General features: G+C 34.1%; 2 protein-coding genes across 2 annotated transcripts; both read left to right on the forward strand.

Moving 5' to 3' along the window:
* On the forward strand, window positions 1,196–4,048 carry LOC18606536 (aquaporin PIP1-3). Its single transcript, XM_007040207.2, has 4 exons — window positions 1,196–1,668; window positions 1,900–2,198; window positions 3,475–3,615; window positions 3,755–4,048. Exons 1-4 carry the CDS (start codon window positions 1,341–1,343, stop codon window positions 3,848–3,850), a joined length of 864 nt encoding a protein of 287 aa, XP_007040269.1. The 5' UTR covers window positions 1,196–1,340; the 3' UTR covers window positions 3,851–4,048.
* LOC18606538 (short-chain dehydrogenase TIC 32, chloroplastic) lies at window positions 6,826–10,498 on the forward strand. The gene is made up of 8 exons (XM_018117169.1): window positions 6,826–7,174; window positions 7,796–8,027; window positions 8,278–8,357; window positions 8,496–8,649; window positions 8,788–8,866; window positions 9,210–9,294; window positions 9,755–9,801; window positions 9,900–10,498. Exons 1-8 carry the CDS (start codon window positions 7,069–7,071, stop codon window positions 10,062–10,064), a joined length of 948 nt encoding a protein of 315 aa, XP_017972658.1. The 5' UTR covers window positions 6,826–7,068; the 3' UTR covers window positions 10,065–10,498.

The following is an 11,390-nucleotide window of genomic DNA, read 5'->3' on the forward strand; positions in this document are numbered from 1 at the left end:
ACTACTATGCGAAAGGTGTTGTGTTCTCCACCTTTCGTGATCCTCTCTAATCATGGAAAAGCCGAAACCATTTGCAAAGAACCATACAAATCATATAGAGAAGATTTAGTAAGATTGACCCTTTTCTTTTTTTGTCTGAATATATATATATATATATCTATATATATATATTTACATATTTATTTTAAAAAATATAATAGTAACTTAAATGAAATTTTTTTCTTTTTTTCAGTAGAAAAATTTAGTGAAAATGGAAGTAAATAATTAAAGTTACGCACAACATATATGGGGGTCCCATGTATCATTGCAACTACGAATGGGACCCTGTGCCATGTAAAGTACGATGATGTGCGGTGATTAAGGATGGAACAGTAATTTTCCCTCCCCTGCATTTTCCCACACATAGCCGTTGCTCACCCCCCACGTGGCTGTCACTTTCCCCAACGGTCATCAAACGGTCAATTTTTATCCTCTCTTTGTTCTTACTTTCCCGTTTTCCACCTTATCTTGTGTCTCTCATTTCCGACTTCCCTACAGTTTGAAGCCAAAAAAAATCCCGTCGTGTTGCGTAACTGAAAAAGGAATTGTGGTCTTAGTTTGCAAAATGACTATTCTGTCCCTGTTCCAGTGTTGCTTCACGAGAGGGACATAAATGCTGCCAAAGACAAATCACAACCGTCCAAAGGGTTGAAAGTTCGGTCATAAAGTGCAATTGTTTATTCATTTGGGTGATGTAAGCATTTAACCACCCAATCAAATACTACCTTCACAATCATAGCAGACCAAGACAATTTTTAGTATTTTATTGCCTACCAGGGAATTTCTTTCTCTGATTAGGCTGGTAGGTGCGTAATCGTATGGCCCAAAACAGCTAATCAAGTGAATCGAAATTAAGATAAAAATGAGAATTTCATTTTTTTCTATTAAAAAATTGAAAACACTCTGTAGAGGTAGAAGATAAGGACAAAGGTATAAACCAACAGGAAACCTGTCAGCATCCTCCTGCTCTTTCCAGAACAATCCTTCCAAAACCCTAATATGATAGCCTTAAACAATAATTAAAAACATTAAAACACATTAATTGTTTATTATAATTTAAATAATCCTCCACCATGAAAAAATAAAATTAGATAAAATAAATAAAAAAGAAATTAAGGACCACCCATTTTTGCTTCGGACCAAATAATACAAACCTGACACTACAGTATCCCATCTATAAAGTCACCATATTCTTCAGCTTTCTCTCATCAGCTCTCATTTGCCTTGGGTTTACTCCTGAGAAAGAGAGAAACAAGAAAGAAAAAGCTTCAACCTTTGCTTGTTGAGTGGGTGAAAGAAAAATGGAGGGCAAAGAGGAGGATGTTAAGCTAGGAGCAAACAAGTTCCCAGAGAGGCAACCTATTGGGACATCAGCCCAGACAGACAAGGACTACAAGGAGCCACCACCAGCACCATTATTCGAGCCTGGTGAACTCAAGTCATGGTCTTTTTACAGAGCTGGCATTGCAGAGTTTGTGGCCACTTTCTTGTTCCTTTACATCACCATCTTGACTGTCATGGGTGTGTCTCAGTCTAAGACCAAGTGCAGTACTGTGGGTATTCAAGGCATTGCTTGGGCCTTTGGAGGCATGATCTTTGCTCTTGTCTACTGCACTGCTGGCATTTCAGGTCACCTTCCTTAAACTTGTAATGGATGGTTTGCATATTTTTTGGTTTCTTTAGCTAATTTTTCAAACCCCAAAAAACAGTTTTAGACTTTGGTGTGTTTGGCTAAGTACAGAGTTTGAACTTTTTTCTTTCATATTAAAGCTTAGGCTAACCTAAGTTCTTGAGGGTGCTTTAAAATTCTTTTGTAAAAGATGTTTAATAACCAGATCTGTATTTTTTTGGTAACTTCAGGTGGACACATCAACCCAGCTGTGACCTTTGGGTTGTTACTAGCAAGGAAGCTGTCCCTTACGAGGGCAGTCTTCTACATCATCATGCAGTGCCTTGGTGCCATCTGTGGAGCTGGTGTAGTCAAGGGATTCCAAGGAGACAGCCGATATGAGATGTTGCGTGGTGGAGCTAACGTTGTGAACCATGGCTACACCAAGGGTGATGGTCTTGGTGCTGAGATCATTGGCACTTTTGTTCTTGTCTACACCGTCTTCTCTGCTACTGATGCCAAGAGAAACGCCAGAGACTCTCATGTTCCTGTATGTATTATTATTTCTTCTTGTCCTTTTTGTGCTTTACTTGGCTCTTAATTTAAATGACATAGATTCTCTGCTTTTATTAATCACTATCTTTTGCTTCTCATAACTTGATTTTGCAAGAACTATTATTAATTGTAGTGGATCTAACCATCTGTTTGGGTTCTAGAGATGTCAAGTCCCTTTCAGTGCCTAACCACCATTATAACATATAAATTGGTTTTAAGGTGTGAATAATATATAGTTTTTTGAAGTTTTACCTAGGTTCTACTCCAAACCAAGTTGTTGAGGAGATTTTTTTTAAAAAAATAGAAAAGAAAAAATATTGAGACTGAAGTCCTCTTGTATGAACCCCTTGATGATACCCTCACTCAACTCCATGTGCCCCCTTAGCCCCTCTCCAGTTTATGGAGACCTACATATATGTTAGTTTTATGTTTGTTAGATGCCAAATCTAGCATCATGCTAAATGGCCATCTTAGTCTACCACGATTCTTTGATAAAAGATAAAGAAGTCTGTTGGTACTACAACACAAACATTACTTTTGTCAAAATAGTGGTGAGATAGGCAACATTGTTAGTGGTGGCCATATGTTAGTGATGCTAGAATGATTCTTCCTCTAGAGTTTGTGTTCTGTTATGATATCTTAGAGAGACAACAAATGGGTTTAATGATTAGCAAAAAAAGGGGGATATGTTGGAAATTGGAGAAAACAGAGGAAAGTAGAAAGGGAGAAAAAGTTTGATTTCAATATTCAAGCATTCAAAGTCTAAATAAAAATGATAATAGTAAATATATTCATAGTAAAGTAGCTATGAATACTTACTAATGTTATTTTTGCCTTCTTTGGGTGTTTCGCTATTGAATAAGATAATTCTCTCAGGTTTTCTCTGATTCTGTTCTTTTCTACTTCTCTATTGTCCTCTCCTCACCATGTGTACATAACATTTCTAAATCAAAATATTGGAAAATAAGTGAGATACAGTTTGTGCATTCCGGAGTTAGGTGGGATTTATTGAACAATGTGTCCCGAATCCTTTTTTATGCTGATGTGGCAAGAATTTAGTACTTTGACATTCTTATTTTGCATTTTGTGTGCTTGAAACTAAATACTAGTCACATTATGCTGAAAAAGGATTCGGACTCAATTGTCTAATATCCTCTACTCTCTCGAAGTGTGCATAATTTTAGCAAGTAGAAGGCTTGCTTGACTTTCTAAACCAAAGCACTATAGTTGGGGAGGGCTTTTTTAATGTATTTCTTGCAACCACATTGCAGATTTTGGCTCCCCTTCCCATTGGGTTTGCAGTGTTCTTGGTTCATTTGGCCACCATTCCCATCACTGGAACAGGTATTAACCCAGCCAGGAGCCTTGGAGCTGCCGTCATATACAACAAAGACCACGCATGGGATGACCATGTAAGTATCTTTCTGGCATTTACCATGCCTTTCTCTTTGTTCAGGGGGCTAGAGTTTGTTAAAAAAATTTGGCATTTACCATGCCTTTCTCTTTGTTGAGGTGACTAGAGATTGTTAAAAAAAATTTCTCTGACTGCAGTGGATTTTCTGGGTTGGGCCCTTCATTGGAGCTGCGCTTGCTGCAATTTACCACCAGATAATCATCAGGGCTATTCCTTTCAAGGCCAGAGCCTGAAACGATTAATGATCATCTTGGGTCTCGCATAGTTTCTTTTACATGTTCTTCCTTTTTTGTTGTCGTCTTGCACTTTTCTACCGCGTAATTTGCATTGTGTTAATGGTGTTAATTAATGTGTGTAAATTATCTAGAGTTTTGCTGTATTGAGTTTATTAAACTTGTTAATGAAGGATTCTTTTTATCTTTCTGCTGCAATTCTCCGCAATCTCCTACTGCATATCAATCAAGCAGATCTTATTGCCATTGTTCCTTGGTTTGTTGAATATGAGTGCAAATGATCTTAATTTCACAAATGAACGAATCAATATCTCGGAAGTGATCTCTCACCATCTTCGTCTACCCCATTGACAGTTCTCCAAATGCAGGACATGATATGAAAGGGCCTCAGTGGTGGCCGATGTCAATAAGCCTCCTCGGGTCACTCCCTTGCCTGCTAAATCGAGAGACAATGATGCTGATGGAAAATCATAGCTTGCTAATATATTGCATGCTGGGAACCCAAATTCAGCTTTTCCTGACACTTTAGCCTCATATCGCCTAACGTAGTCAAGGTTTAAATCAATGTAAACAACGATTGATGAGAAATAGAAAATTGTATGTCTAGTTTTCAGTTTCCTTTTCTTGTTATCGAGTCCATGAGAGGGTTTGGTTGTACTGACTTGGGCTTTAGTAATACGTTTGGTTGCTGCAGGAGCCAATAATATGATTGGAAAGTATACTTTCTTTCTCAAGACTACTGTTCTAGGAGGCTCTACACCACATAGCTTAGCTGCTTATAGATTAGGTCTGCCATTGGCTGCAGAGAGTTGGTGCCGACATAAACATAACCAGAGCGCCCAAAGCAAGCTCCAAGGCCTATGGGCTATGGCGTATTGGACGTTAGGTTGGGCTTTACCGATCCCAAGTTGCTGCCTAAGAAAGCCTAGTGACTGTGTTTAGACTTGGTTACCATCCTGTTAAATAACCTAGTTAATCAGTAAAAATAAAAACTTTTCCCTCTTAAGAAGGACTAAACTAAATCGTTTGTTTTATTCCTCCATGAGAAGTTGATAAATTTATTACATTAAAATAACACGTGATAATGTAATCCTATAACATTACTTAATAAAATTAATACATTATTTTTAAAAAATTCTTAAAATACATCATATCATTGAAAATTTATATTAATAAAAAAATCCCTCATAATATTATCTCATTTGACTATTAAAATTAAATTTTTTTTCTATAAAAATTTAAATCTAAACTTTCAAATTAAAAGTATGAAGATTTTTAAGCATTAAAATGTTGGTGGTGGTATAAACCATTAAACCAAAAGCATGGGTCACAATCTCATCATTACAACTGTCTTATCTATTCTCTTATAGCCAAGTCTATTAATTACAACTAATAAAGTTGGGTTAAAAGCTTAAACAAGTCCTAAATCTAAAAATAGAGGCAGGGTCTTAGTGTCACGAGTTTAAAATTTTAATCAAATTTCGTACTACGCTCTAATATGTATTTATAAGATTAGATAAGCTTAAATGATGTTTATTGATAATCAGCTCGAAAACGAAAAGTAAATTAACATAAAAAAAGAAATTTTAAAAAATAAATAAGTATTATTGCTTTAATGAAAAAAATAAAATATCTAAGATCTAAGTACAAAGTGGATTACTTAATTTGACAAACTTAATTTGATATGTACAAGTAAAAGTAAAAATAAAAATATTTAATCTAAACTTTTTTGAAATAAAAAAAAAACTTTATTTTTAAAAAATAGAGAAAATTATGAGGAATAGTCTTTCTTGATAAATACATTTTAAAAATAACCATCAAAATAAATTTAACTGTTTTTAGTTATATTTAGTCATGACTTGACAAAAATACATTTGAAACTATTTCAAATAAATTAAATCATTCATCACAATTTCTCCTCATTTATATTTCTGGTTTTTCTCTCTCACCATCCCACTCTCTCAAATTTTATCGATTTCTCTATTCGACATTCGTCTGATATGTTTTCGATTTCTCTCTCCCTGCATTTTCAAATCTCTATTTCTTGCGCTTTCAAGACACCAAGCAATGATTTTGATGTGTTTGGGTAAGTGGCTATTTGAAAATTTTGATTTTTAGATATTTTGGGTAAAACTAAAATAGTATAAATGATCACAGATGTTTGAAATAACTTTTAATTGAATTAATTCGAGACCTAAATACCAATAAACTCAAAAAATTGAAATTTATAAACCTAGATTTTCAATGAATATTTTTTATTTTTAGTTGAAATAAGTGTTTTAGGTAAGAAAATTTATAATTTGATTTATGAAAATATGTTAAAAACACTTTAATCGGTGCCAAATTATAAAAAAAAAAATGAAGAGAGCTGAGAGGATTTGAAGTTTTTGTTCATAAGTAACAACAACATTTTAGACATTAAAGTGTAACAAAATATTTTTGAATATGACATGTAACAATAATATTTTTTCAACATGACGTGTAACAACAGTATTTTTTTTTCAACCTGACATGTAACAACTTTTTTTAACCATAACGTGTAACATATTTTTGTACATGACGTGTAACAATAATATTTTTTTCAACATGACGTATAACAATTTAATTATGACGTGTCACATATTTTTGTACATGACGTATCACATATTTCTGTATATAATGTGTAACAACCTAATTATGACGTGTGACGTGTAATAACCTAATCATGACGTATAACATATTTTTGTATATGACGTGTAATATTATAACGTATAATTTTATTAAAGATAAATTTATCTAATTTAATTAAAACTAATTAAAATTATAAAAAATATTATTTTTAAAAATTATTTTTAAAAAGCTCCTTAAAATACTTTACTTGCTATCAAAGTGACAGCTAATGAACCCGTGTATGAGGATTGGCTCGACAACCTATACGGGCTAGAGTGACGAAATTGCAAACCCTGGCATTTGGAGCAAGAAAATCAATATCATTCGTAGTTGGCAATCTCGTAAAAAAAAAATAATTTGTTTAGTTGTAGAGTGGGGCCACTCGGCCTCTGATTGTATGATATATCATGATTTCCATTGATCATTTTTTTAAAGAAGTTATCGGTCAAAGCGTCCAGGAGGAGTATATATTGATATGGGCAGCGGCGCAATGAACCACAAATGGCCTTTGGGTTTTTGGCCGAGTAACTGCTAGGCAAGTGAAGTAAAACTAATCTGCAAAAGTAAGCATGTGGATTTTCGGGTGGAAAGGACCATCTGGGTTCTCTGCTTCTTCTACAGCAGAGGAAGTTACTCGAGGGATTGATGGAACTGGTCTCACTGCCATTGTTACAGGTTTTTTTTTTCTTCTTTTTCTTTCTGTTATTTGGGCTCCCTTTTGATCTGGGTTTTTGTCTTGTCTTTCATCTTTGCCGTCTATTTTCTTAATCTAAACTTCTGTCTGGTCGGTTGGATGGTTTTGGGGAAGTCTTGCTTTTTACGGAAAAACCGAGTAGGTGGATCATTTATGTTCAGTTGAGAGGTCCCCCCAATTACACAAATGGAAAGATCAATTGATTATGTGACAAGAAATAATTTTTTACTCTGTTGAGAGAAAAAGAAGTGAACTTTTTTCTGATGAACTTAATCCCCGGTTGTCTGGTTCGCCATAATTAGTGAGCTTGGTGACGATATAATTTTTTTTGGTTGCAAATTTTTGGGTTTTGCCAGTTAAAATTTACAATGATTTATGAGATCTTTCTGGCATATGAGAGTGTGTTAGTCTTTGTTATTTAAAAGAAAACCACTTTCCCGAAAGAAAAGAAAAGAAAAGAAAAGAAAAGAAAACCCTCAACTTCTTGCTTGACATAACGCGTTTAAATTTATAAGACGAGACCCATACTGTGGGTCTTTTCAAACTTTTCATGTACTTCTCTTAGTTACATATCCAAGTGCTCATGTCAGTTCAAATTTCAGGAGCATCAAGTGGTATTGGTGTAGAGACAACACGTGTTCTTGCATTGCGTGGTGTCCATGTGGTTATGGCAGTAAGGAATGTGGATGCTGGTAGGAATGTCAAAGAAGCAATACTCAAAGAATTACCTGGTGCTACGATTGATGTGATGGAATTAGATCTGAGCTCATTGGCATCAGTAAGGAAATTTGCATCAGAATATCAGTCCTCAAGTCTTCCCTTAAATCTCCTCATGTAAGAACTATAAACTGCTGCAAGTTGAATTACTTATGATTTTTTTCTTCTAATTTCTGACACGTGCATGTGGATATGTGCTTTTATGTGCAGTTGTATATGAATTAACTAATATTCTTTTGTGCTTACGATTGCAGTTGTTATTGCTGTTTTCTTGTTACTTTATCAATTAGTATTTCAGTCTGCTTGTACATGAACTTTAGTAAAACTTTTGATGAGAGGACTAATACTCTCTTTCTTTGCTTGAAAGCAACAATGCAGGGGTTATGGCAACTCCTTTCATGTTATCCCATGACAACATAGAACTGCAGTTTGCGACGAATCATTTAGGTTAGTATATTTCATATAAGTTTGTCTATAAGTAGTGTGTTGACAAGGTGTAAATTATTTTGATACACTTGGATTGAAAGATCGCCATGAACTGTACCTGAATCTCAAATCTAATGAGATATAGTAGCTATTTTGCAGGTCATTTTCTTTTAACAAATCTTTTGTTGGAGACTATGAAAAACACAGCACGGGAAAGCAGCAGAGAAGGAAGGATTGTAAATTTATCTTCAGAAGGTCACCGGATTGTGTATCGTGAAGGAATTCGTTTCGATAAAATCAATGATGAATCAGGGTAAAATTGACGATAGGCTTTCACCAACTTGCTCCTTTCTGGGATGCAGAATCATGGATGAATAAGTTTGTTTTTTGGTTCCAAGATATTTATAAAATGCTTGATCATTTCTTTCTCATTTTGCTCACCAATTTACAGATACTTTAGTTGGCTTGCTTATGGGCAGTCAAAGCTTTCGAACATATTGCATGCTAAGGAGCTTGCTAGGCGCCTGAAGGTACACAATATGGTCAATTTGTGTTTGATGTACAATTTATACAATCCAAACTGAGCATTTCACAATTCTTGAATCTCGTGTCACTTAAATCACTTAATGTATTATGCAGATGCTAACATGTTGACACTAAGAAAATTGTATCTCATTATGAATTTTCTTTGTCGGCTAATTGTTCTGCCAAATTCTATTGAAAATAATTGGTCTATTGGTCAGCCGCTAGTGGTTTGAATTCGAAGTATCTGTCTCTCTATGTGTCTGAAATGGCTTTTCTTGCTGTGATTTGTTAATGTGCCTAGTGGGATCTAATCTATGAATGTTTTTCCTTTTGTTTTGATATAACTAGGAAGAAGGGGTGGAGATTACTGCAAATTCAGTTCATCCGGGAGCAATTATGACCAATCTTATGCGCCACCATGGTTTTATTAACAGTAATCCTTTGACTTATTTAAGATTTAGTTGATTTTTGACTTCTGAAGATAGTTTCGGTATATTGGAAATTCAAAACAAGTTAGATACGTCTCTTTGACTTAACCATGACATAAAATCTCTTCTAATTTAGGATCATCACTTTGGACCTATAGAAAGTCCTTAGCAGCTATTAATATTACTGTATTTATGGTTAATATAATTTTGTCGTACTATGTTACCAGCTATATCTCACACAATGCAGAATGAGATAGGAAAATATAATTTAGTAAGGACAAGATTAGTTGCTCAACTGTAATAATTTTACTTGACAGTGCTGATTACAATCTAGTAATAGGAAGTCCAATAATGTAGTGATGCTTCATTCACCATCTTGTCTAAACCCTAGTATCAAACTGCTTGAGGTTGACTTGTGTCAACTTTGGCTTTAGATTACTGATACGATATATTGCCTTGATGCAGGCATTGGCCATATGCTTGGCAAATATTTCCTAAAAAATATTCCACAGGTATTCATTATGAATTGTGATAAGATTCATTATGATAAACAGTACTCTCCCTGCCACACGGCTCAGCTGCTTATTTGTTTTCCTCTGTGTGGTTGTAGGGAGCTGCCACTACATGCTACGTGGCCTTACATCCACAAGTTAAAGGTGTTAGCGGAGAATATTTTATGGACAGCAACATAGGCAATCCAAGCTCTAAGGCTAAAGACGCAGACTTGGCAAAAAGGCTATGGGACTTCAGCTTGACCTTGACCAATACCAAGTAGTTGGTTGAGAAGGCCTTTCGAAGAGGAGTCATGCTGCTTTCTCGCTTGATTGCTTGATCTATGAGTCGAAATTATATGATTAGACTTGGGGTTATAGAAGTTTGCAGTTTAATGCCTGTACTCTTAAACCGAAACTGTGAAAAACGACAATATGTCATATTATGCAATGGGCTATGGATTGATCTATCTGAAAATGATGAGATTGTAGTAGTTTCAACAACTAGTTCTTATTCATGATTTGACTACATGAATCTGAAAACTAGTCCTTATTTTAGGTTGTGGCCGGTATAGCAGAATTTTGAGGAAAGAAAGAGATCCCGTCCAAAGAAGGTAAACCGGTGGCTAGGAAGTGTTTCTGGTACTAGAAAAGTATAGCAAGATTTGAAGAACCGTGGTAAACTACTATAAAAATCATGACCCGTGTTCTCTGTTTACTGCTGCTTTAGTACATTTAAGTTTTGATCCAGCGGAAATGACAGGTATATGTAGTTTTGATCACCACATGGCTTTTGTTACAATGCAATGACCAGGTTTATAGTTAAGCAAGCATTCTTCACTTCCTAATTGTGGCTAAGAAGGGATCCCCAGCATAGCGTCCCACCCGATGGTTGGCTAACAATGCAATGGTTCTGAGGTACATTTTGACTCACTGGGTGGTTCGTTTGATAGAATGTGGTGGCAACCTACCAACCTTCCCTCTTGATCATCAATTTACCATGTCAATCATGGGGTAAATTACGAGGATTAATGGTACGTTTGGTTGGCGGAATAGACAGGAATGGAATAGAATAGTTATTATGTGGGAATAGAATGAGGTGGGAATAGAATAGAATAGTTATTACTTAGTTTGGTATGACAAAAGGAATAGAACAGGAATAATTATTATGACTTATTGTAGTGTTTGATTGGTAACAATAATTTTGGAATAAGAAAGGAATAGAAAATAAAAAGACAAAAACACCTTTTATTATTTATGTGACATTTTATTTTTATTAGATTTTTAAAATATTAATAATCTAGAATTTAATTAAAATATTAATAATAAATCATTTAAATATTAACATTTATTTAATTTAAATATTATTATGATTAATTTTTATTTATTTTATTTTTTTAAAATATTAATAATTGATAATTTATTTAAATATTAAAATTTGATAATTTTAATATTAATATTTATTTATTTTTTAAAATATTAATATTTTATTTAATTTAAATATTATGATGATCAATTATTTTATTTTATTTTATTTTTGAAAATTAATAATTGATTATTTATTTAAAATATTAATAATAGATAATTTAAATATTAATATTTATAATTTA

Source organism: Theobroma cacao, chromosome 3 (assembly GCF_000208745.1).
Source record: "Theobroma cacao cultivar B97-61/B2 chromosome 3, Criollo_cocoa_genome_V2, whole genome shotgun sequence".
In the NCBI taxonomy this organism is placed as follows: Eukaryota; Viridiplantae; Streptophyta; class Magnoliopsida; order Malvales; family Malvaceae; genus Theobroma; species Theobroma cacao.

Excerpts from the sequence above, each read along its gene's own strand:
- LOC18606538 (XM_018117169.1), top strand. The coding sequence starts at position 7,069 with ATGTGGATTTTCGGGTGGAAAGGACCATCTGGGTTCTCTGCTTCTTCT. Across the intron at positions 8,028-8,277 it reads CTTCCCTTAAATCTCCTCAT|CAACAATGCAGGGGTTATGG; the intron begins GTAAGAACTATA and ends TTTGCTTGAAAG. Across the intron at positions 8,358-8,495 it reads GTTTGCGACGAATCATTTAG|GTCATTTTCTTTTAACAAAT; the intron begins GTTAGTATATTT and ends GCTATTTTGCAG.
- LOC18606536 (XM_007040207.2), top strand. The coding sequence starts at position 1,341 with ATGGAGGGCAAAGAGGAGGATGTTAAGCTAGGAGCAAACAAGTTCCCA. Across the intron at positions 1,669-1,899 it reads CTGCACTGCTGGCATTTCAG|GTGGACACATCAACCCAGCT; the intron begins GTCACCTTCCTT and ends TGGTAACTTCAG. Across the intron at positions 2,199-3,474 it reads CCAGAGACTCTCATGTTCCT|ATTTTGGCTCCCCTTCCCAT; the intron begins GTATGTATTATT and ends ACCACATTGCAG.